Source organism: Pyrgilauda ruficollis, unplaced genomic scaffold (assembly GCF_017590135.1).
Source record: "Pyrgilauda ruficollis isolate IOZ18807 unplaced genomic scaffold, ASM1759013v1 scaffold13, whole genome shotgun sequence".
NCBI lineage: Eukaryota > Metazoa > Chordata > Aves > Passeriformes > Passeridae > Pyrgilauda > Pyrgilauda ruficollis.
Window position 1 is genome coordinate 24,401 of NW_024511432.1, and position 24,660 is coordinate 49,060.

The following is a 24,660-nucleotide window of genomic DNA, read 5'->3' on the forward strand; positions in this document are numbered from 1 at the left end:
TAAGAGGATCCCAAATCCACCATCCTCCCGTCTTTAGGCAGCAGGATGAGATGCCATCACTAAGCTCCCCAAAACTGACTGACAGCTACTTTCACTCAGAGCCTCTACACCCAAAAAAAGGGAAACAAATCCAGCTGGCAGCATTGGGAGACTACCAGAAGCTCTCAGGAAAGACAACAATGACCCAGGAACATTCAGAATTAGAGATTCTTCCAAAAAACAAGTTCAGTTGCTTTGTGGTGCACACACCACCATGAATCACTCCATTTGCATTCCCTTCTTTTTGCCACTCCTTTATCTAATCAAGCTCCTTCCAACACTTTCTGACTTGCAGGCCCTGGATAACCTGCATCGATTCCAGAGCCTGGGTTATCCTGCTCCTTAACGTGCTCAGAGATTAACAAAGTCAACTTGAACCAGCCTGAGAAAACAACACAAGGGTGAGCATGGCCTGGGATCACGTCACCTTTTGTCCTGGAATCTGCAGCACCTCACACTCCAGGTGACACCTCGGGATGAAGCTCAACATTCCTTGCTGGAAAGGTCTTAGGAGGATTTATGATTTGTCCTTTCTGACTTTGCTGTCAGTTGTCCGAGTCCCCACTCACAGGGTTATTTTGGTTTTTAATGGATGCCTAAGTGCCCTCCATTAATAGGTTTTAGTCCTGATGAAGGGAACTTCCTTCCAAAAAAAGTGTGGTGTGTGTGGTAATGACAGGATGGTGTGTCAGGCACTGCTCCTTCCTGGCACCTTCAGAGCTGCTGTCACCTCCTGGGAACATCTCTGAGGACAACAGCCCCCTCCTTCTCCTCATCCTTCCTGGCACTGGTGTTCCATGGAATTTGGGCTCCACATCGTGAGAATCCCAGAATCACTGAGGTTGGAAAAGAGCTCCAAGGTCATCAAGTCCAGCCTGTGACTGGCCATGCCCTGTGCCACGTCCTGTCCCTCCCTGGACACCTCCAGGGATGGGGATGCCACCATCTCCCTGGGCAGCCCATTCCAGTGCCCAGTAATTTTTTTCCATAAAGAAATTCCTCCTGATGTCCAGCCTGAGCCTCCCCAGGCACAGCTCGAAGCATGTCTGATCTTTGTGGGAAGAGCTTTTGGGTCAGATGTCAGGACAAATTCCAGGACTGGAGATGACAATGTCTCACTCCAAGGTTCATTTTGCCATGCTGCTCCCCACCAGAAGCCCCAGCATTCCTTGGAGAGGAAATCCAGGTGGGAAAGAAACCGATGTCCATCTCGTGGACCTTCCTCCTCCTTGCTTGATCAACAACACCAAGTGCCACCCCAGCTGAGGGGGCAGAAAAATTGAGGTTCCTTCTCTGTCTGGTGGGTCCAACTCCTACACAGACCCCCCAACAATCCCACCCTGGGCATCCCTGGGAGTGGTATCCAACCTCTCCTGGAGCTCTGGGGCCGTGCCCATTCCCTGGGGAACCTGGGCAGTGCCAGCACCCTCTGGGGGAAGAACCTTTCCTGATATCCACCTAAACCTGCCCTGACACAGCTCCAGCCCTTCCCTGGGTCCTGTCCCTGTCACAGGGATATCAGTGCCAGCGCTGCCCCTTGGGAATGCTCTCCTGAGTGTCCCTCAGTGCTTTGGGAATACAGCCACCACCAGGCCCCACAACACTGGGTTGCTTCATGAGCTCCTGGAACAAACAGATTCCCTCAGATGCTGCTGGGATAAAGCCTATGGCAACAACAGAAGGGATTAAAGCAAATTATTTCAGTGTGTAGAGCCTCTGCCCCCAGCTAAGGGTCAGAACATCTTGCACTGCTCTCAGTTTCTTCAGAGGACATATTTCATGTCACTTCTTTATCCCTGAAAGCCTTTGCATAACAGGGAGCTCCACCGGCAAGACGGAGAGAAAAAAAAAGGAATTTTGCACTCAGCAAAAATCAGGCCCAGCCTGGGGCATCAGAACTCGTTCTGGAGATGGGAGCAGGAGGACAGACAGCCAAGTTATCCCTCTAATTGATCATAAAGTGTCCTGGCTTGTCTGAGTGTTCGATGCCTGAGGAGGGAGGAGGAGGAGGAGGGGGAGGAACAGTTTTACCAGCAGTGCAATCTCAGATTTTAAACTCCTTGGAGTGCTCATCTTAAGCTTGGGAAAAAAAACCCAACCCAAAGCTTAAAACAGCAACTGCACATTCACAGAACCATGGAATGGTTTGGGTTGGAATGGATCTTTAAATCTCATCTCATTCAACCCCCTGCCATGGGCAGGGACACCTTCCTCTAGCCCAGGGTGCTCCAGCCTGGCCTTGAACAGTTCCAGGGATCCAGGGGCACCCACAACTTCTCTGGGCACCCTGTGCCAGGGCCTGCCCACCCTCACAGGGAAGAATTTCATCCCACAATACAATCTAAGCCTCCTCTCTACCAGTTTGAATCCATCTCCCCTTTGTCCTGTCCCTCCATGCTCTTGTTCAAAGTCCCTCTCTCTTTCTTGGTGGCTCCCAACAGGTACTGGAAGACACTTTTGTGAATTCCTTCAAAAAAGGCCAATCCACATGTGATAATCTCATTGGAGCCCAAACACTGCAGCCTGTTCTTTCCAATGGTTCAAGGAGAAACACTTGTCCCTGAATGCATCAGGGTTTAAATCTTGGTTAAATTCTATTCCTCCTCAGCTCCATCACCCAGCAATGCTGGGAAAAACTCTGGCTTCTCCACATTTTTACCCTTAAACTCCTCTGTTTTTTAGATATCAGGTTAAACCTTCCTGCTTTCAGCAGAATGGAAAGGCAATTTATTCCTGTATTCCTGGCTGTTTGCTCTTTGGGTTCTCTCATCCCTTAATTCTGTAGGTCCTGGTTTGTTCCTTCCTCCAGCTCCTGCAGGAGCTCCTACACCAAGAGAGTGACCAGAATTACTGACACCCTCAGCTCTGCCTTGGGCAAAGCTCAGGGCTGCTTGCACAACCTCTGAGGAGCAGTTCTCCAACCTCTGTGGAGGAGCTCTCCAATCCCTGTGGAGGAGCAATCCCAGCCCTGTGGAGGAGCTCTCCCGGCCCCGTGGAGGAGCTCTCCAATCCCTCTATGGAGAAATTCTCCAGGCCCCGTGGAGGAGCTCTCCCGGCCCCGCGGAGGAGCTCTCCTGGCCCCGTGGAGGAGCTCTCCAACCTCTGTGGAGGAGCTCTCCTGGCCCCGTGAAGGAGCTCTCCCGGCCCCGTGGAGGAGCTCTCCCGGCGCGTGGGCCCTGGAAGTGGCAGGAATACTAACGGGCAGCCGTGGCGTGAGCCAGCCCAGGGAGGCTGGACCTGCCAAAAGCTGGGATGCAGCAATGAGGGAAAGCCCAGAGTCTATAAACAGAGGCAGCAGAGCCCCCGGTGTGTGCTGTGGCACTGCTGTGCATCCTGCTCCCAGGAAGCACGGAGCAATCCCGGGTTTGACACGTTCAACGCGCTCGGGAGCTGCTCAATCCCAGGATGCCAAAGCTGCCCCTCTGGAGCTGGCACGGAGCAATCTGGAGGAAAGGTGAGACGGCTCGAGCCACTGCACTGCCATGAGGAAGCTGGGAGCTGGTCACAAAGTGACGTGGGACACAGGCCAGAGCCAGGTCACAGCACGAGCGTGACGGGGACTCCTGGGCACACGCCAAGTGACGGATGAGGGATGTGGCCTCCGAGGGAGAAGCTGGAATTACGCTTTCGCTTGTTAAAAAGCTTTTTCAAAACTTCTTTCTGCAGGTTTGTTTTCTCCACCAGACACCTGCAGAGCTGTGGGATGGGGTCATGTTGACATGGATGTCCACCATGGGAGCTGAAATCCTATGGCAGGGGATGGGATGGGCTTTAGGGTCCCTTCCAACGTGGGCAACCTGTGCCAGGGCCTCACCACCCTCACAGGGAAGAATTCTTTCCCAATATCTCATCTACCCCTGCACTCCCTTGAACTTAAGGCCATTCCCTCTTGCCCTGTCACTCCATGCCCTTTGAAAACTCTGTCTCCATAGCAGACTTAAAAAAACCAAAGAGGTGCATCAGAAACTATTTTTGAATGACCAAGACTCATCTCAAGGAGTTTTGGAGACACAAGAGGCATAGCCAGCTCCCTGGTGCCAGAGGGAAGCAGGGCATGTGCACCCCCTGAATGCTGTCAATCCCATCTCTGGGTTCTCACGTGGTTTCACAGAATGAGAGGGATCCAAGATTGGTGAGCACAGCCACTGCTCCTACCCAGCACTCTTTGGGCAGCACTGGCAGTCCAGGTTCTCCCAAGAGAGCCCTGCCCCAGGACTGCAGGAGTGCCAGGGGAAGGAGCAGCCAGCAGGCTCATCCCTGGGTCACAATGACTGTCACTGACTCATGACCTTGAGCTGCCAAGCAGGTGACATCACTTTCATTGACATCATCTCCATCACATGGGTCTGGACAAGATCTGTCCCATCACCAAGCCAAGGAGAGCACAAACCACCGGGCAACGTGGTAATTAAGGTGCACAAATCGTGGTCGTTAAGTGAAGATTATAATTAAACGGAACATGTAATTATGGTATTCCTATAACTGCTCTGCAGCTACTGCTGCTCCTCCAGACCGTTCTGAAACTGTCACTTCCTCTTGGGAAAGAGGGACAAAAACCAGCTACCCTTTCAGTACTGCAGGTAAAAATTCTGGGTTGGATTCAGGACTAAGCCCTGCTCCCACGTGAAACCAGCTCATTCCACGTGCAGCCTCATTCCTGGCATTCCTAGCCCTGCTCTTCACTGATCCAACTCTTCCTCATGCCCATCGTGTTTCACACCTTCCTCCAGTGCAGAGGAACAGCACAGACACCAGGCAGCAGGAAAAGCTCCAGTGAATCTTGGGAAACAGCTTCCCTGCACTTCTCTGCGCCCCACACATGCCTGTGTGTCCCCAGGGTGCTCCACACGCTGTGGGAGTCTCTGTCTGCCACTCTTCCCAAGAAACTCTTCAGCAGTTTTCCTGGAGATCCCAAAGTCATGGGATGGGCTGGGTTGAGAAGGACATTGAAGTCCATCTCATTTCATCCCCCTGCCCACCTTCCACTAGATCAGGTTGCTTCAAGATGTCCCTCTGCAAAAAATGTGATACTTTTCCATGATTCTGAACCAAATGAGATTGTGACATCAGAGCTTCCATCCCACTGGGATATTTATCCAGTGCTCCAAAATGTGCCTCAGCCAGAGGAGGCTGGGAAGGCAAGGTACATAAATCACTGACAGAGGAACAAAACAGGAATCACATTGCTGCACTTTCAGTCTGTCTGGTTCCATTTTCTCTTTCACACAGGTCACAACCAGGATTTCCACAAACGGGTGGTCAGAGGAAACAAACCTGACCTCATGCTGCAATTCCACTGAGCAGAGACTCATTCCAAGGACAACTCCTTTCCTTTTTCAAGTTGTACTTAAATCTCCAGATACTTTTGCTATCCACAAACTCCCGAAGCAGCCCTGGTTCTTGTGACAGACATTTCTCAAGGCCTCAAAGGAGTCACCACAGGCCCCCCAGGGAACCGACCTGCAGGAGTCCTCCCAAAACCCCTCCAGCCTGAAGGGAAGAGGGAGGATCTGACCATCTCCACACCAAAGGGCACTCCTGCTTTCAGGGTCAGGATATGTACTCTCATTGTCACTGATGTTTTAGCTCCACTCAGTGGCCACAAGGCTCATTAACTACAACTGTCCTCAGCAGTTACACACACCGGGATCACAACAACAACACTGCCCAGATGCTTCTTGGACTCTGTCAGGTTTGGTGCTGTGACCACTTCCATGGAGAACCTGTTGCAGCGCCTAAGTGTGCTCTGAGTGAAGAAGCTTTTGCTAATATCCACCGTAAACGTCACTTGACACAGCTTCATGCCATTAAGATTATTGAAATATATTACTGAAATTGAAAACATCTTAATTATCCCGCTTTCAAAAGGAAAAATCTCTTTCAATATTAGTATTACAGACAATACTCAAACTGAAGTCTGCCAATTCATACCCTCCTTAATTTCAAAAGAGAATCCGGACCTCGTGGCGAATCCTCTGAGGTGCTTAACCAACTCCCACTATTTTCTGAAGGTTTCAGCACTTCCAGCATTGCACCCACCTTTACCATTACCACACGCTTCACTGACCCCCACCAGTGAGGACCCCAGTGCCGGCCGCACTTACCTGGGCAGCAGCGGGGACCGCGGCTTTGCCTTGTCCTTGTCCTTGTCGCGCTCCCGCTCCCTGTCGCGGTCCCTGTCGCGGTCCCTGTGCTGCCTGTCCTTCTCGTCCCTCTTCACTCGTTCCCGCTCCCGTTCCCACTCTTCCTTCCGCCGCTGCCGCTCCTTGTCGCGCTCCCGTTCCCGCTCCCGCTCGCGCTCCCGCTGCCGCCGCTCGCGCTCCCGCTCGCGCTCCCGCTCCCGTTCCCGCTCCCGCTGTCTGCTCTCTCTCTCCCGCTCCCGTTCTCGCTCTCTTTCCTTGAAAAAAACAACAGAGAAGCCACGCTGATGATGTGGGAGCAGTTCCCAGAAAAGAGGGTGGCGGGCCTGGGAATGGCAGGAATTACATATTCTGCAAACCAATGACATGGAGATCAATAATTTGGAGATCAATGAATGGGAATGCCAGGAATTACAATTCCAGATCAATCCTGGGAATGGCAGGAATTACAATTCCAGATCAATCCTGGGAATGGCAGGAATTACATCTGCCCTCCCTCAGCAAAGGATCGAGATCAATATTCTGCAAACCAGTGACAGGAGATCAATAATCTGGAGATCAATAATCTGGGTCCTGCTGAGCAGAACCTGGATACAAACACAGCATCACATCCCACACAACTGTTGTTTTCAAAGGCAACACTTGGATTAATTTGGTTTATGAAGCTTATTTAATAAATGTATTGATGTTTACGAGTCTTTCCTCTTGTTGCTGATCATTTCTATAAGCAGGTAATTAATTTTGCAAATGAGCACCAGGAAAATAATTGGTCATGTGTGGCCATAGTGAGGCCCAGGCTCCTGTCCTGCAGAAAACAAGGATTTAGAGCAAAGGAAAAGGTACTCTTGAAAGGATTTGCTGGAAAGCACTGAAAAGCTCCCCCTGAGCAGCACTGGGTGGTTTGGTCACTGCTCCAGAGGGACAAAGTTTGCATGAGGGGAAAGGAAGAGCAGGGAAAGGGTTCGGAGCCTTTCTGAAGTTCTCATCCAGATCCATTCCTGGTGGAACACAACTGCTGGGATTTCAGCACCTGGCTGCTGCTGTCCTGTGCCTCAATCCTGATGTTTGCACAGCCAGGCTGGAGCCTCTGCTGCTACACAGAGCACACCTGCCCAAATCTAACCTTCTCCTTCCCAAGAATGAACAAGGAACTCTTTTCTCAACCAAGATCTTTCCTGGAAACTCCTTCCCTCTCCAAGATACCCAAGGATGGGCAAGCACTGCTCATCTGCTACACTGAGGAGCAGCCAAGGAGCATGAGGAGGAAGCACCTTCCCATCTCAGACATGGAATTGTAAAGGCTGGAAAAGACCTTCAGATCATCAAGTGCAACCCTCAGCCAGCACCATCACCAAGCTCACCACTGGCCATGTCCCCAGGTGCCACATCCACAGGTTTTCTGAACACTTCCAGGGATGGGGAACTCCACCACTTTCTTGGGCAGTTTTTTCCAATGCTTCACACCCTTTCCATGGAAGAATTTTCCTAAAATCTAATCTAATTCTCTCCTGGTCCAGCCTGAGGCCGTTCCCTCTCCTCCTGTCCCTGCACCCTGGGAGCAGAACCTGTCCCCTCCTGGCAGGAGCTGTGCAGAGCCAGGAGGGCCCCCCTGAGCCTCCTTTTCTCCAGGCTGAGCCCCTTCAACTCCCTCAGGACTCTCCAGCCCCTTCCCAGCTCCATTCCCTTCCCTGGACATGCTCCAGCCCCTCCAGGTCTCTCTTGGAGGGGCCCAAACCTGACCAGAACCCTCAGCCGTGCCCAGCACAGGGGACAGTCCCTGCCCTGGGGCTGTGGCCATGCCAGGGCTGGTGCCAGCCAGGTGCCAGTGGCCTTCTCAGCCACTGTCAACCAGCACTCCACGTCCTTTTCCATCAGGCAGCTTCCCAGCCTCACTCCCAAGCTTGCAGCACTGCTTTTGCCCTCATGGTGCTGGAACAGAACATCCTCCATCCCCTCACCTCCAGTGTGTCTGTGCTGGGATTGAGACAGGACTGAACTATTTGAAAACTCCTGTTTCAAGCACTGCCCTGGAACCGTGCCAAGGCCCAGAAGAACCTGGAAGAAAGTCAGGAAGGAAAAGAGGGAAGGGAGATTTCCTTACTTACTCTGTAGTTACGGTAGGGGTCGGGGTCTGTGTACTGAACCCTGAAATTCTCATACTGCCCACCACGCCAGAAGCGCTCTATTTCATAGTCATAATAGGGATCTGCATAGGGATCAAGCCTACAATGAAAAACAGGGAATGTTAGAGAGGGAAAAGGCACCTTGGCACCACAAAAACTGTGTGTGCTAGGTCAGCTCAGCCACTGTGACAAGAAAACCACGTTCAACGCAGCAGGGCTGTGCAGAGATGTTTATTTTCTACACAGCCCAACCAAACAGTCTTTTTAAAGTGAGGCTTATCAGAGAAAAGCACAAACCTTTCTTGATAAACAGCAAAAAAAAGAGCTACCAAAAATCCAACCTTCAAATCAATGTGGTGCAAACACAGAAAGTGCTTTTGAGAGCCCTTTCCAGTGCCTGCAAAGGGAGCAGGACATGTTCTGCCTCGTGGATTGAGAGTTGGGATTTCTGCCCATGCACCCACTCATCCCCAACTCCTTCAGGAGTCCCCCAGTTCCTGCCCTTGGAGTGATGGCTGCCACCAGTACGGGACAGGAGCTTCCACAGGGAGCAGTGGAGCTTTGGGGACAGGTCAGCAACACTCTGGACCTGGAATTACCCCCTGGAATGAAGGCACCACTTCTCCAGCTGATATCCTCCAGCGGGAATCAGCCGTGGACTGGTGAGCACAAACACAACTTCAAAACAAAGGATTTTTGGGGAGAAAAAGGATTGAAACCCCACCCTCCTTAAAGCTGCTTCCTCCATTTCCTGATTTCTATTTACATTGTTTGATGGTTTTCATTCCCCAACTCAACATCCAAGCACCTGGAGTGCAAATATCAGATCCACTGTGAGGATGAGGAGGGAGTACAGGGAGTAAGAAACTTCCAGGGCCACAGAGGAGTCGGTGGCAGAACTAAGATTCCACAGCAAGTGCTCCCAAATTCCACTCTGATTTATAAAAAAAGAAGAATAAAGGGGCCACTTTTTGAATTTTTACAGTGCCAAATAACCTAAACCAGATTAAGACGTAGGTGCTGCCTTGTGAGTGGTACCTGTACTTTTTTTTAGTGCTTGTAAATAATTTAGGATTTTTCTTTTGGACTGAAGCAATAAGCCAAGGGAAGGAGAAACAGGATTTGGGATGCTTCAGTAAGCAACAAACTCCTGATGCCAACTCCAAAGCAACCTGGATTCAGTGACATCAGGTGTTCAAAGAGACAGGAAAACAGCTCAAGCCATGCCAGAAAGGAAACTCTGCTTTTTCACACAGCCTCAAGCCCAAATTTCCCCTTCCTATAATATTGGTGGAGGTTTTTTTTATTTCAAAAAGGATCACTGCTGTGTGTTTGGGTAATTCAGTGCTTAAATCATTAGAAAATAATTGGTATCACCCCAAAAATAATCCAATCTATCCCCTGAGTCAGCTGCTGAGGGGACAGGGGTTGGTCTGTGGCCTCGGAAGTTGGAGGAAGTGCAATGGAAAAAAAGGCAAAGGAAAATTTTCTTACAATTGTAACAGTACTGGAATCAAAGACCTGCTTACCCATAGTTAATGTTTTCTTTGATGTCCACCTCCCTATAGTTAATTCAAAAAAGAAAAAGGGATTCATGAACTACTGAGACAACTCCACATGTCACAAGACAGTGCTGAAAGCATTTTCCACATCCCAGCTGCACTTCCAGTGCTCAGTTGGCTGCAAGGTGTCCAACTGGGCAACAACTTGTGTGTGGGGAGGAGAAAAATCAGCATTTTCTACAGCTTACAGCAGCAGATTCATAACTTTTCCCTTCACACACAATGAAGATATTTTAATGCCACAGCCTGCTCACACAGCCTTCAATTTTCAGGAATTCCAGTTGTTGGATGACTTTTGTTTAACACTGGTTAAGTGCAATACATTTTTTTGTGGACTATATGAAAACCAGGCCTGCTCTTAACAATTCCTACATCAGAGAGGCCCAAAATACTGCTGGTGCATTTTACAGGGCAGTCATGAAATGGAGATAATGGATGAACAGCTCCCAGAACACTGGGGGTAAACCCAGGTGCCTCTGACAGAACACAAGGCCAAGATCCAGACTTAATGAAACCCAGGAAAATATTAATACTTTAGAAATTTATTTTCCTTCAGGCTGCAGAAGTGAGGACAGGTGTTTTTTGGTTTTTTTTAATACTTTTTTAAAGAGCACAAAAACAGTGTGAAGAGAGAAGGCTCCTGGGGCAGGAAGAAATTAATATTAAAAATCCTGCCCTCAGGAGATTTCCTGCAGCCAGAGCACCTTCCTCCCTCAGAATGTGCAGGATGCTGGACTCTTCCTGATTAATTCCCTGTTCCACCAGCTCAGAACAGCAGGAAACAGAGGTTTCCCCCCTGCAGTGATCACAAACTGGAGAAACAGGTACTGAAGGGAGGGAAACTGGATCAGCTTAAAGCTTTGCTTTGTTGAGGGCCACAAATTCCCACTATTTCTTGAATATAACCCCCCCCAACCTGGATCTGAGCTCCTCCTGGCTGTCTAACAATTGTGATGTACAACAAAACACAACCAATAGATTAAAAGGCAAAAGGAATAGAGAAAGAGCAAGACACCTGTGCTCCAAAAAGAGCTTTTCCAGCGGATTTTGGAGGCAGCCAGCAATTCCCTGAGGAAGGAATTTACCTCTTTAGCATGCCGGAGTCCCCTCTCCCAGGCACTTTCTGTTGGAGGGTCAGGAGGAGGTGGAGGTAAGATTTCATCAACCACTGGGCCTCCCTGTTGGAAGGGTGAGGAGAGCAAGAGAAGACACTTGAGTTAGTTTTAAACAGCAAAGCCGTGCTTTGTAAAGCTACCTCAGTTACTCCTGCAGGATTAAGCTGGGAAAGCATGGAATTTTACCCCCCTCTACTGGCAACTCCGAGATCTCCATTTAAAAATCACATGTCCAACTGTGGGTTGAATTTTGCTGAGGTATTAGCTCAAAAAAGAGGAAAATCCCAGGATTGTGGAACAGTTTAGGTCTGGTTCCAGTGGAAGGGACACTTCCCACCAGAGCAGTCTCTCCAAAACCCCACCTGGAACACTGCAGGGATGGGGAGGGTGGTGCAGAAGCCATCAATGGCCAGGAGAGGTTCCATACCCAGGGGTTGGCTGGCATCAGCGGGTGAGGGCCCATGGGAGGGGCACCGTTGGGGGAGAAGGGCTCAGGTTTGGAGATCAAGGAGTAATTCCCCTTGTCGTTCACTCCGGGGTGGATGAAGCGACAGTTCATGCCCCAGGTGCAGTGCCCTGTGGGAACACACAGCTGTTAGACCCCTGCTCCCACCCTGCAGCACTCAGCCCCACAGCCACCAACACCCCAGCAGGCGTTTAAAACCCTCTAAGAAGGAACTTTGTTGGAGGTTTGTGACTTTTCTCCTCTCCAGCTGGGTTGGGATTTACCTGTTTGTGCATACATGGGGAGAGAGTTGGCACTCTCCACCTGCCAGAGGGGACAAACAGATCCAGACACAGATGGATCAATGGACAAGAACCTTATTGCAGTGGGGAGAAGGGAGGGCTGGACACACACACTGTTAATTAAATGTAGGAATGAGCCTATGAGATCCTCCTTTGTTAATGACAAACATTTCCAGTTAGGAGCTTTGCCTTTCACAGGAAACCTGAGGGCAAAGCGAGCACCACAGCGCATCCCAAACAAACAGTGGTGAGGCAGAGAGCAGAATCATGGGATGGTTTGGGCTGGAAGGGCCTTAAAGCCCACCCAGCTCCAATCCCAACACCTTCCACTTTCCCAAGCTGCTCCAAGCCCTGACCAGTCTGGCCTTGCATGGGGCAGCCACAACCTCTGTGTTTTATTCCAAAAACCCCTGCAAGTCTCCCTTTATTTACCTCCTCCAGGCTCACCACGCTGAGGGCAAAGCCCTTTTTGTGTAGTGGCTCCAAGAAAATTCAGCTTTGGCCACCAGCAAACAGCAAGGTGACACTGAGGACGCCTGGGGCTGAGTTTATCATGTAACAGCAGCTTAATGGAGAACAAAAATGCCCAAACTGGAACAAGTGCAGCAGCTTTGGTCCTCCCACACCCCAGGGCATGTTACCTTTCATGAAGAAGCGGCAGGTGGGCCGTGGCCTCACCTTCCTGTCGTTGGGGTCTTTCACTTCCCCTTCTTCCAAGTCATCATCCTGGAACAGACACACAAAGCTGACATTTCAGGTGGGGCATGCCCTGCAGGGTCTGGCATTTCCCAGTCTGCTCAAACACTGAGAGCCACCCTGGGGCAAAACCACAGGAGAAAAACAAGGGCAGGTTACAGGAGGGCCCCAGAGCACCTGCACGAGGTGAGGGCAGAAGATCCCAGGTGGCTGTAAAACTCCAGGCTGCTCCAAACCTCATCCAACCTGGCCATGGCCACTGCCAGGGATCCAGGGGCAGCCACAGCTGCTCTGGGCACCCTGTGCCAGGGGCTGCCCACTCTCACAGCCAGGAATTTCTTCCCAATATCCAAATGAACCCTGCCACTTCCACCTCATTCTGTCACTCCATCCCTTGTCCAAAGTCCCTCTCCAGGGACAATCTCACAAATGAACTTTTCAGAATAAATCCTACAGATTTCTTCCAGCCATCTCCACCTTCCCTTCTACTCCTCAGCTCCACGTTGGAGTTGGGAACCAGTTCAAACAAAACTGCCTCATCCCCAGGGACTGCAGCCCCAGGAACAAATTCTGGTAGCTGGAGGTTGCTCCAAGATTAAGAAATAACAGCCATGAAACACCTCCAGAAGAAAAGTTCTTGGAACTTTCAAATAATAGCATTTTCTCCTTTCTCCAAGAGAAAATCCCCTTCCCCAGCTTTGTTAGGCTGCATTTGGAAAGCCCAAAGGAGCTGAAAGGAGCTGGGGATGCAGGAGGCAAAGGTACAATGACCAGAGAGGTGTCACAGGTACCTGGCCAGGAAATCAGGATTTTATCCTAAAGGTTTATCCTGCCTTTCCCTCTCTCTGCCTCCCTTTCCTTGTTTTCAGCACATGAAACACGTGAAGAGAGAGCATCTGGATGGGCCTTCCCTCTGCCTGGCAACAGCCATTCTCTGGGTGGAAAAGATGAGGAGAATTCTCCCCAGTGATCCACTGAGCAGCTGGGAAGAAGGAAAAAGCCATCCCTTGGCTGTAGACAAACACAGGAGCTCAGAGAGGAGGGTGAAGAGCCTCTCCTGCTGCATTCCTGAGCCAGCCAGAGACAGAGCTCTCCTCAACAGCAACGCATTTAAAAGCCTGCACTTATATTCCAATTAAAATTTGCATTAATATTCCCCTCCCTCCAAGCCAGGAGGCTGAAAGCAGAAGAAAATGCAGAGCTTGAAGTTTTCCCCAAAGCTGGGGCTGGCTTTCAGTGCTGCATGAATGGGAGAACCAGCTCCACTCTGCTGCTTTCAAAAGAGCTGTGTGAAGTCTGGAACAAAAGGGGAAGTATTTATTTCTGGGAGGTCTCCTTGGAATCAGGCAGCTGAGAATGCTGTTATGAGTTAATGTATGAAAACCAGGGTACAGATTCATCTCCTGCTTTGTGAGGAGAGCTCCCAAGAATGCCTCAGGCTCCAAAGGAGAGCATTCACATTTTAATCAAGGAGCAGGCATGGAGTCAGGACTCCAGGAATTTTTTTTTTCTGCCCATAACATACTGGAATTCCTTCTTACTGATTCAGAAATACACAAAACCTTTGGAAAACACGTGTTGAACAAAATCACCTGCCAGGATGGGCACGAGGGAGAAAAACTATGTCATTGCTGAAAGCAATTAAACTTGTCAATGAATTATGAAGAGTAATAACCACACAAAATATGATTCTTTAGAGAAAAGGGAGTAGGATCTGTGCAGTGAGGTTCCAGGAGCTTCCCAGGCTCCTGTGGAGGTCAAACCCACAGGAATGGGGCTGGAAGGACAGAACATCTCCCCTGCTCAGCTGAGGAGCCCCAGCAGTGACCCCAGCCCACTCCAGTGCTTCCCTGCCTGTTCCCAGGACAGTCCCAACCCCAACCCAGCAGTGCAGCTGCAATTCTGCAATGGGGAGCCAGCCCAGGTGCTCTGCACCAGCAATCTCTCCTTACACTCCCACCACTGGGATGCAATTCCAGACCAGGAGCCCACAGGAGGGGTTTTACTGGAATTACTCTGCCCTTTTTCCTTCATGGAAAAGGAGGAAATTGCTGTTAAGCTGCACAAAACAGCTGCTGCTCTGCAGAGCTGCCTGCTGAACACAGCCATGGCTAAAGGTGAGATTTTCCCTAATCCCCACCTGCAAATAACCCCACTTTTGATTTTTCTGAGTACCTTGGTTGGTTCAGGGCTGTGAAACACTGCACATCCCTGACCCCATCCCCAAACCATGCCTTGGGTATTTTCCAGACATCCCAGCACCTTCATTCCCCTTCCAAGCATCCAGATGCTGCTGGAGCCCAGGAACAGCCCAGGATCAGAGTTTGAGCAGCACAACCACCCCCCAACACCAGCCCCTCAATCTGAGCTGCTCCTGGCCACCCAATCCATGGGATTTGCTGTCAGCATCATTCCCAAGTCCCCCTGGAGCTGAGGCAGGGCAGTTTCTCACAGCACTGGAGCCTCCCCACAGTGAGAGGGAACAAAGCTCTCTGGCACAAAGATTTGGTTCAGCACAGGGCAACCCTTGAGATCAGGGCCTGCTCCATGCTCTGGCCTTACCTCCAGGGAAGAGGGTTCCCTGCACACCAGGGACACGGACATTCCCACCAGGAGGAGGAAGGAATTGCAGTGGGAGCAGCAAGCAGCTCTGAACCGCCCCAGGGCTCTGCCCACATCCTACTTACATCGATTTCTCCATCATCAATTTCCCCATCATCCTCTTCTTTCTTCTTCTCCTTGAGGGGATCCTGCCCATCCTTCTCATCATCACTTTTGCTGCTGGATTTCTTCTCATCTTCAGGGGCATCATCTCCTTTCTCCTCTTCCTCATCATCCTCCCCAGCAGCTTTCTCCCCGTCCTCCTCTGCAGCAGCAGCACTGGGTTCCTCAGGAACCTCCTCATCATAGTCCAGCTCGTGCTCATCCAGCTCCCTGGTGACAGAGGACACTTCCAGGTCGTTTGTCCTGTCTTCCTCCTCCCCCTTGTGGGGCTGGGGGCTCTTCAGCTCCACGCCCTGCTCGTTGGTGTCAGATTCCTGCGACTTGGTCTCGCTCAGCCGATCCTCCTCGTCGGAGTGGTTCTCCTCCTCCCCCCGGCTCAGGGCCCTGCCTGCCTCCTCCTCCTCGCCCAGGAGGCTCCCCTGGCCACCCTCCCCATCGAGTTCCCGCTCTGAGCCGCTCTCCTTCAGGACCTCCTCATCAGAAAGCTGCTGGTCCTCTTCCTCAGGAGAGCAGGGGTTTGGCTCCGGGCTGTCGGAAACGTCCATCAGTCCCGGCGAGTCTGCAGGGCAGAGAACAGCTCTGGTTATGGCAGCAAACTGGGCAGGCAGGGAAACCTCACCCTCAGGGACTCCTCCTCCTGTGCTTTGCTTCCTAAGGAAAGGCTCTGGGGGCTCCTGGAAGCCAGGCTGGATGGGGCCCTGAGGAACCCAGCCCAGGGAAGGGCAGCCCTGCCCGTGGCAGAGGTTTGGAGGGACAGGAGCTTTAAGGTCCCCTCCACCCCAAACCACTCTGGGATGCCATAAGTTCAGGAATATGGTTCCTCATAGATCCCTCAAGAGGGAAATGCAGAGTTTAAACTGCACAAAGAACTGATCCAAATATTGCCCCAGACTGGAGTGTGCTGCCCTTCACAGACAGTGACAGAGCTTGAGGTTGGAATTTCACGGAGTCCCAGACTGGTTTGGGTTGGAAGGGATCATAAAGATCTCATCCCACCCCACCAGCAGGGACACCTCCCACTGTCCCAGGTGGCTCCAAACCCCATCCCAGGCAGAACCCTCAGTAAAGGCCCCAAAATTCCTTCGAAGCAGCAGATCCAGCTGCCTGAACTGAGACCTTCCTAGAAGATGTCTAAAAATGTGCTTGGTAGAAGTTCAAAATCCTATGTCTGCTGAGAATAAAGCCAAGAAATACAACAGAAAAGGGCAGGGTGCAAAGCAGGGAAAAAACCTGGGCCATACATTAATTTCTTTTACTCCAGAAACAAAAATCCCATAAATTAAAGAAGTGCCTGACTGGAACTGGCTGAGCTGACCGGGTCACATCCACATAAAAGCTCTAAATACCCTTAAAGAAAGCCAGAGAATTACAAATTATCTTCATTTTAACGTGTCCCATGTTTTACTCCAGCTGCTCTGCAAGTTCATTTATTGCTGCCACACATCCATGGCATAAATGAGCAGAGTTTCACCTGTCATTTTTAAAACCCTCGGAGCAGAAATGCTACAAATGTCAGACTCTGGTTGCTCCTTTAAACACACCCAATCCATCACAAAATCAGAGTTTACTAATCTTTTATTAAGCTGCTATTTATTTCACCTTTTCCTGACACTTTTCCCTGTTTGTCCAACTGGTTTTGCACAGGAAAGGTGATTTCCAATCAAAAAGCCAAACAGACCCACCAAAAACTGCCCCAAGTAAAGCAAACTGAGCCTTCCCAGCACCTGAACCCCCAAAATCTTCTGGTAATGAACAGAATTTGCTGCAAACTCCCAAGATCAAAGTCCCACTCCAGAAAATGCTGCTCCTTATACTGTGGGAGGTCTGCAGAGGAGTTAAAACCAGAAAATAAATTCAAACCACTCCCAGAAGCACCTTAAGCTGTATTTTAGGGCTGACTGAGCTCTCCCAAGCCCTCAGGGCCCTGCTGCTATCAGTTAATTGATAAACACGGGATGATCTCAAATCAGCAGGGCCCAGAGCAGCAGAAAATCCACATTTTGAGCTTCCTCCCAGCTTCTCCTCTTCCTCTGCACACTGAAGCTGGTTCTGACTCACCAGCAAAGTTCTGATTTCCCTGACAAGGTCAAACCCAAATGAAAATCCAGAAGTTGCCCACTGGTGACAACAGCTCTGAGTTCCCTAGGATGGAGCTGAACAAATGATCTCCTTATTGAGCACATCAAGCCTCATGCTGAGCTCATAAATTCCTGCACAAATCATTATTGGCTTTAAGAGCCACTTCAGAGTGGGGATTTTAATTGCCCAAGTGCCTGAGAAGTGACTCTGTGTGAACACAAAGGTCAGCCCAGAGAGGCCACCAGAAATATCAAATCTGCCAGGGCCACGTGGACTCAGGAAATTTGTTTTCTGTTTTCTTGCAAATAAGCAGCAGCAAAAAAAATTAAAAAAAAAAAAGGCATTTAAGTGAAGCAAATGGCTTTTTGTGTTTGACATGGAGACCTTTAGAGGGATGGGAGGAAACAAATATGTTCTGATGGCGAGGAATATAAAACATTGAAATACAAAACACTGACCTGCACAGCAGCTTTTATAAAATCCAGAGCATCCAGCAGTTGTAATAATTTCCTATTAATTTCCATCAGTAGAAATGATAAGAAACACAATAAATGATGGCCCAAGTGAGAAAGGCTCACAAAACCCAGGCAGGGAAGGTTTTTTGGGGTGTAATTCCTTGGATTCAGGGATTGGGTTGCTGCTCCAAGATTCCCCAAAACCAACAAAGCAGATTTTGGCAGCAATCTTACCCTGCATGGAAATGTCCCAAAACAAAGCCCAGATGTCCAAAGGTAAAATCAGCAGCAGGAAAAAAAATGGGAGTTGGAAATTAAAAGGAAAACTGCCTGATGATGGAACAGGACAGCAAGTTTAATTCCATTATTAAGTGTTGTCTTAAAATAATCTGCAAATCAATTAATTCAAAATCTTTGGAACTCTGCAAGGGTTTTTTGTTTGGGTTTTTTTCCCCCTTTTTTTTTTTTTGAGATGGTTTTTAAACTGCAAATCACAATTTATCCCAAGCCTCTCGAATTGTGAGAGGTTTAACTGAGGAAGTTTTTTACTCACAATTTATCCCAGATCTCTGAAATCCTGAAAGGTTTTTGGGGCTTTTTGAGGTGTTTTTTAGGGGTTGTTTGGGGTTTTTGTATATTTGGGGTTTTTTAAATTGCTTTTTTCTGTCCTTTAGGGAAACATAAAGACAAAAATCACAAAAACCTGAGAAAAATGGACTCCATGGAAGTATTTTAAATCAAGCAGCAGTGACAGAAGTGGCAGAGCAGGAACCCCCAGGTTTCATCCCTCCCTCATCATGAACTTGGCCCTTTTTTGTACCTTAAAACTTAGCCAGTTTCTTCCTAGTTCAAAACCATTTATAAAAGCAAAAAATTAACTCTCCTAAGCCCCAGATAAGCTTGTTTGACTTGCAGCTCAGGCAAGAGGCAGGGAAGTATTAATGCCTCTCACTGAGCAGCCTTTTATCTTGAAAAATCTTGAAAATTCAGCCAAAGCTGCCTTTGGTCCCAGCTGCACAACTATTTCTGTTCCAAAACCAGCTCCTTCTGCTCAAAGTGTGTCAAAAATTCCTTTCCTGAGTGTCTGAGGCAGCCTGGAGCAGCACAGGGCACTGGGAATTCCATCCAGGCTCACAAACCTCTCCTGCTCCCAGGCTTCACCAGCTGGGCCAGCCTTGCCACAGGGAGCAAATGCAATCAATAAGGGGCATTTTCAGGCAAAAAAAAAGAGGGTTTTCCCTGCTTTTGGAATGATTTGGGCACAGCTCAGTGAGCTGAAAGCCTCTTCAAAGCAGGTCACAGCTTCTCAGGGAAGAAATTGAGGATGTGGCAGCAGAACTTCCCAGGAGTGAGGAGCTTTTAGTTCCACAACACATCAGTGACTTGGAAGTTTCTCAAATTAGTCTCTGGAATATCTCAAATTAGGGAATGAAGGATGAACTGCTCCTGAATTTATCAGAGTCCCATGGTTTGCACAAGGAGGGGCAGAGATGCTCCTCCCACCTGGCCATCCTCACTGTGCCTGGGTGCACCAGGAAGGAGCCAATTTGTTCCTACTAAAGCCTCCAGCCTCCTTAGAAACATTTCAAATTACACATTTCCCCCCTAAAAAGGGGAGGAGAAATTTGTGGACATGCTACAGAAATTTAAACTCAGCTACTTCACTTCCTTTATAAGATATTTTTATCAAAGCTTAATAACATCCAGGATTTTTGAACTTAAAGCACTGGGATTAAGCAGCCTTGCACAGCACTAAAGGCAGGCAGAGAAAAGTTACAACTGCTACTTAAGTTGCTTTTAAAATTCCACTTCCACCTTGCCAGGATACATTTTTAAATAAAATCAGTCCATTTTATATAAAATAAATAAAATTTATTTTATATAAAATAAAATAAATGAACCTCACAGTTTTGTCAGTTGATTTTTACAAGGCCAGAGGAGTCAGAGCAGGAATTTTTACCCAAAAATCAAAATCAGGCACAATTTCTTCTCTGTTGTCAATTAAACAGCACAAAAAGTGCAAAATTAAAAAGGAAGAAATTCCAGGCAGGAAATGAGTTCCTACAGAAACCTGGAGCTGGGCAGAGCCATCAGTTTGAGCCTTAAAATCCTACAAATTTTCACGGATATGAAGAACCAAGTGCATTCCCAATTTCCGTCCCCCTGGCAGCCCTGGGGGAGGCCACAGGACAAAGGGAAGGGAAAAAGAGAGGAAGCTTTTTCCTTCAGGCTGAAATCTTTGGGATAAAAGGATAAAATGCACTTGCTGTGAAGCAGGCCCATGGAACCCAGGGGCTGAAGCAGAGCAGCACAGCCCTGGAGGGTGGCAGGGCAGGCAGGACCCACGAGGGAGCCGAGCACAGGGAACAGTGCTGACAGCACAGGTGAGCAGACAAGGGCAGCACACACAGATCCAGGGCACAGAGAGCTGCAGAGGCAGAGGCAAAGCACACACCAAGGGCAGGAACCAACACGGGGAAAAACATGGAAGAGCAGTGACAGCAGGGAATCAATTCCTCAGGATCCAGGAGAGGGGAAACACGGAACACCGAGAGGATGAACCCGTGTGCAGCCCTGCCCTGGCTGCAATTCCAGCTGCTGACAGGGTTAATTAACCCCAATCCTCATTTCTCTGCCATCCTCGGGGAGCTCTGAGGTGCAGGATGCCCAGGGAACTCTGCAGCTCTCAGGGCACCCAAGCTCAGCTGCCCTGAGGGGTCAGTTTGGTGCTCAGAGGCATTTCCAGGAGCTGGCTTTGAAGCAGAGCTCGGAGAGCTCCAGTGAGGAATGCTCCCCAGGGATTTGTGGTGGGCACCTGAAGGGAAAAGCAGCTGCAGTTTGTTTTCCCAGCACAGCTGATGTTCCTGCAGCTCCCTCCTGCAGCTCTGCCCCAGCTCTGAGTGTGAGCTCTCAGGGCCTCAGGAAGAGACAAGCAGCAGGGTCATACCTGGATCCAGCAGGATTTGGGATAATCCCACTCAAAAGACTGATTTTGGATCAGCAGTTTGGCAAAGAGCTGTCCTGATAAACTGGGACCCTCTCCCTGGATCCAGGCAAACCTTAGGAAGAGAGAATTCACAGCCTGGAGGTGCTGTCCTTGCTGCAGCTCTGAGGAGACTCACCTGAGGGCCCACCCTGCAGGTGATGGACCCCAAACTCTGAGTGACAAACCCCAAACCCACCTGAGGGCTGACCCTGCAGGTGATGGGCCCCAAACCCACCTGAGGGCTGACCCTGCAGGTGATGGGCCCCAAACCCACCTGAGGGCTGACCCTGCAGGTGATGGGCCCCAAACCCACCTGAGGGCTGATCCCAGAGGTGACGGACCCCAAACTCACCCCAGAACTGCCCCCATGAGTGACAAACCCCAACCCACCTGAAAACTGACTCTGCAGGTGGCAAACCCCAGACTCACCCCAGAACTGACTCTGCAGGTGGCAAACCCCAAACCCACCTGAGGGCTGACCCTGCAGGTGACGAACCCCAAACCCATTCAGAACAGACCCCATGGGTCACAAACCCCAAGCCCACCTCAGGACTGACCCCACGGGTGACAAACCAAGCCCAGTGCGCGTCCCCGCGGTGTCCCCTCACCTCCGAGGCTCTCCTGCCAGGCGGGGCTCTCCTGCTGTGCCCCCGGGCCGCGGCTGCTGGCGCTGTCCCTGTTCCCACTGCCTGCCGAGGGGGACAGTCACAGCCACCTGCACCCCTCTGGCCCCTGCCGAGCCCTGCCGTCCCCCCGACACCCTCCAGCCCTCCGGCTCCCCCCGAGGCCGGGGCCGCCCCTTCCCATTCATTGTCCCGGACGAACCGGGGAATTCATTCATTTCCGCGCCCTCCCGTCCCCGAACGCCCTCCGGCCTCCCCCGGACCCCCCTCAGAACACCGCCGGGCCCTCCCCTCCTCTCCCCGCCGCCCTCCCCGTGCCGCTCCCCGGGGCTGCCCCTGTCCCCCCCTCTCCGGTGCCGAGGTGGGGCGGCGGCGGCAGCGCGGGACGGGGCGGCGGAGCGGCCTCTACTCGCGGCGGCGCAAGGCGGCCATGGCGTGACGTCATCAGCGCGCGACGCGCCCCCGGCGGCGCGAGGCGTGGGGGGGGGAGCGCGCGCTCTGCTCCCCGCTCCCGTCTTAAAGGGGCCGCGCACGGCAAAGGCGGAGCGCAGGTGTGCGCGCACAGGTGGACGCGTGAACGCGCGAACACCTGAACAGGGGCTGTGTGCAGGCGTGCACGTGGAGGGGCAGGGAGGTGCAGGTTCCAGATGTGCCCGAGGACGGGGCACCCGCGTGCCGCAGGATCTACGGGGAATGCTTGGGGTGGAAGGGAGCTCTGGCAGGGACACCTGGGGCAGGTGACACAGGGACACGTCCAGCTGGGTTTGGGATGGCTCCAGACAGGAGACCCCACACCCTTGGGCAGCCGTGCCAGGGCTCTGCCACCCTCCCTGGGCACAGGCTCTCCCTCGCGTTGAGAGGGAACTTCTCGTGGTTTGGTTCCCGGCCACTGCTGCTCTTCCTGCGGCTGGACACCACTGGGAACGGTCTGGCACCGTCCTGGGACACCATGGAAACATTGCACGGATTGATGGCATCCCTGTCAGCCTGCCCTTCCCCAGCCGGGGCCGCCCGGTGCTCCCTCAGGAGCTGCCCGGCTCCCGGTGATCCCTCAGCCGGAGCCGCCCGGCTCCCGGTCCCTGCCCGGCTCCCTTTCCCCCCTCAGCCGGAGCCGACCCCATTGGGCCCGGCCGGGCAGGAGGGCGCGCCCGGGGAGGAGCCTGTGTGACAGGTACATAAGGGCAGGTGAGGCGGACGGGCTTGATCCTCGGCAGAGGAGCTGCTGTTCCCCGGAGGTGAGGGGATGGGAGCTCCACTGGACCCCCATGGGGCTCCTGGCTGGAGATGCCCCAGGAGCAGCAGGGCTGGGGGCGCTCCCATGGGTGTCCCTGACCCCAAAGCCCCGGTTGTCCTCTCCCGGTTTCCCGGAGCCCAGGGCCGGTGTCTCACCTTTGCTCCAGCGCTGACTCAGGCTCCCACGTGTCCCTTTACGCAAGAGCCCCGCTGGCAGGGGACTCTGGCCGGGCAGCCACCGCTGGCCTGGCCCTGGCCAAAGGGCAGGACCAGCCCCTGTAAAGGCAGCGGTGACAGAGCTCAGGCTCAATTCTGTCACTGGGATTGCAGTGGGGAGATCTCCTGGAGCAGACAGGAGCTGAAAGCAGCGGAAGAACCCCTGGAGCGGAGTTGGACGTGCTGGTGGGAACAGATCTGGAGCTGACGGGAACCTCTGTCCTTCCTCCCCGCAGGCTGCTCCGTATTCCTTGGAAGATGGACTACGCCAAATCCCTGAGCCAGCGCCTGGCTGCCCCCGTGTCCAAGTAAGTGCCGTGGAGCCGCTGTCCCCAGCATGGGGGACATCCCCCAGAGCCCTCCCTGGGCGCTGGCGCTGCCAGGGGGTCCTGCTGGCTCTCAGAACACCCCAATCCCCGTGTCCCTTCCCCAGATGTGTCTCGGCCAGCGCCTCCATGACCCAGCAGCTGCTGGCGGGTCCGGCCCCGCCACCCCGGCCCTACCGCGTGTGCAACTGGGACCGCAGCCTGCGCAAGGGCGTCATGGCCCCGAACCTCACCGAGCTCCTGCGCCAGGTCTGTCTGTCTGTCTGGGCTCTGTCTGTCTGTCTGGGCTCTGTCTGCCCGTCCAGGGCCTGTCCCCAGCCCTGCTGACCCCCAGCCCCTCCGCAGGCCCAGAGCGCCCTGGCCCTGCCCATGCCCATCGTGCTGGTGCTGGATGAGGACGGCACGGCCGTGGAGACCGAGTCCTTTTTCCGGACCCTGGAGGAGGGCACAGCCCTGATGGCCCTGAGCAAAGGGCAGACCTGGACTGCCCCCAAGGTGAGGGGACCCCTGAGAGGCTGGTTTGTCCCGGCTGTGCCACGCTGGAGGTTTGGGATTGGGAGGGTGGGGTGCAGTGGGTGACCGTGGTGCTGCTCTTCCACAGACACGTGGCTACCAGATGAGCCTGTCCCGCAAGCCCCCGCGCAGGATCGATGTCGCCTGCGTCACCTTCGACCTGTACAAGACCCACCCGAAGGACCTGGGCTGCCTCAACGTCAAAGCCACCCTGTATGGCACCTACAGCATGTCCTACGACCTGCGCTGCTACGGGGCCCGGCGCCTGGTGAAGTGAGTGTGGGGGGCTGGGGACACTGGGGACAGGGACACTGCTCAGCCCTCCTGTGGCACGCTGACTCCTTTCTCCCTGCCCAGGGAAGCCCTGCGCTGGGCGCTGTTCACCATGCAGGCCACGGGCCACGTCCTGCTGGGCACCTCGTGCTACATGCAGCAGCTCCTGGATGACACCGAGGAGGAGCAGAAGGAAGAGGAGAAGAGCCTGCTGCCCCTTCAGAACCTCCTGCCCTGCAGCCTCCCCGCCCTGCCCTACAAGAAGATGTCACAGTGAGGCTGGCTGGCCTGGCCTGTCCCCTCCGCTGTCCCCCCAACCCTCGGGGGTCCCAGCACCTTGCTAGGTCAATGCCTGGGCAGAGGCTGCCACCGTGCCTGGCACAGCCTGTCCTTGCACTCCGCTGGCTGAGTGTGGCCAAATCTGCTCTGGAATCGCTGCTGCTCTGTAAATATATTTATTTAAGTAAAGTCCTCCTGAATTCAGCTGTGTTTTGTGTTGTCTTTGAGGGGGGGGACACCCAGGACACTCAGCCCTTGCGCTGCTTGGCACCCGGAGCTGGTGGTGTAAGAGGTGCGAGGAGGGAACCTGTCGCAAGCGCTTCCCCAGGGGAGCTGCTGCCTTCATCCTCCTCCTCCCTGGCACCAGAGCTTGGCTCCCACCCCCTGGCACAGAGCCGAGGCTGCCCTGGCACTGCAGACACCCACAACAGCGATGGGGCCAACCCCAAACCCCTGGCCTGTGGCACCTGGCACTGTGCCTGTCCTTGCTCCCTTTAAAGGGATGAAAGATCTCCCTGCTCCTTGTGCCCC

The 24,660-nt window shown here is 52.3% G+C and overlaps 2 protein-coding genes across 2 annotated transcripts in view; one reads left to right on the forward strand and one right to left on the reverse strand.

The window, feature by feature from the left end:
• The window catches only part of ZC3H18 (zinc finger CCCH-type containing 18), a 42,765-nt gene extending 21,398 nt beyond the window's left edge, over positions 1 to 21,367 (reverse strand). The window contains exons 1-9 of the mRNA XM_041458674.1: positions 21,275 to 21,367; positions 20,628 to 20,739; positions 15,110 to 15,705; positions 12,368 to 12,452; positions 11,407 to 11,555; positions 10,927 to 11,042; positions 9,832 to 9,864; positions 8,285 to 8,402; positions 6,144 to 6,436 (exon numbers count right to left, since the gene is read on the reverse strand). Coding sequence (XP_041314608.1) covers positions 6,144 to 6,436; positions 8,285 to 8,402; positions 9,832 to 9,864; positions 10,927 to 11,042; positions 11,407 to 11,555; positions 12,368 to 12,452; positions 15,110 to 15,691 — 1,376 coding nt within the window. The 5' untranslated portion in view covers positions 15,692 to 15,705; positions 20,628 to 20,739; positions 21,275 to 21,367. The remainder of the gene's footprint in view (positions 1 to 6,143; positions 6,437 to 8,284; positions 8,403 to 9,831; positions 9,865 to 10,926; positions 11,043 to 11,406; positions 11,556 to 12,367; positions 12,453 to 15,109; positions 15,706 to 20,627; positions 20,740 to 21,274) is intronic.
• Positions 21,368 to 22,774: 1,407 nt separating this feature from the next.
• Positions 22,775 to 24,333, forward strand: CIDEC (cell death inducing DFFA like effector c). The gene is made up of 5 exons (XM_041458751.1): positions 22,775 to 23,046; positions 23,172 to 23,313; positions 23,410 to 23,559; positions 23,666 to 23,850; positions 23,935 to 24,333. Exons 1-5 carry the CDS (start codon positions 22,997 to 22,999, stop codon positions 24,125 to 24,127), a joined length of 720 nt encoding a protein of 239 aa, XP_041314685.1. The 5' UTR covers positions 22,775 to 22,996; the 3' UTR covers positions 24,128 to 24,333.
• The last annotated feature ends 327 nt before the right edge of the window (positions 24,334 to 24,660 follow it).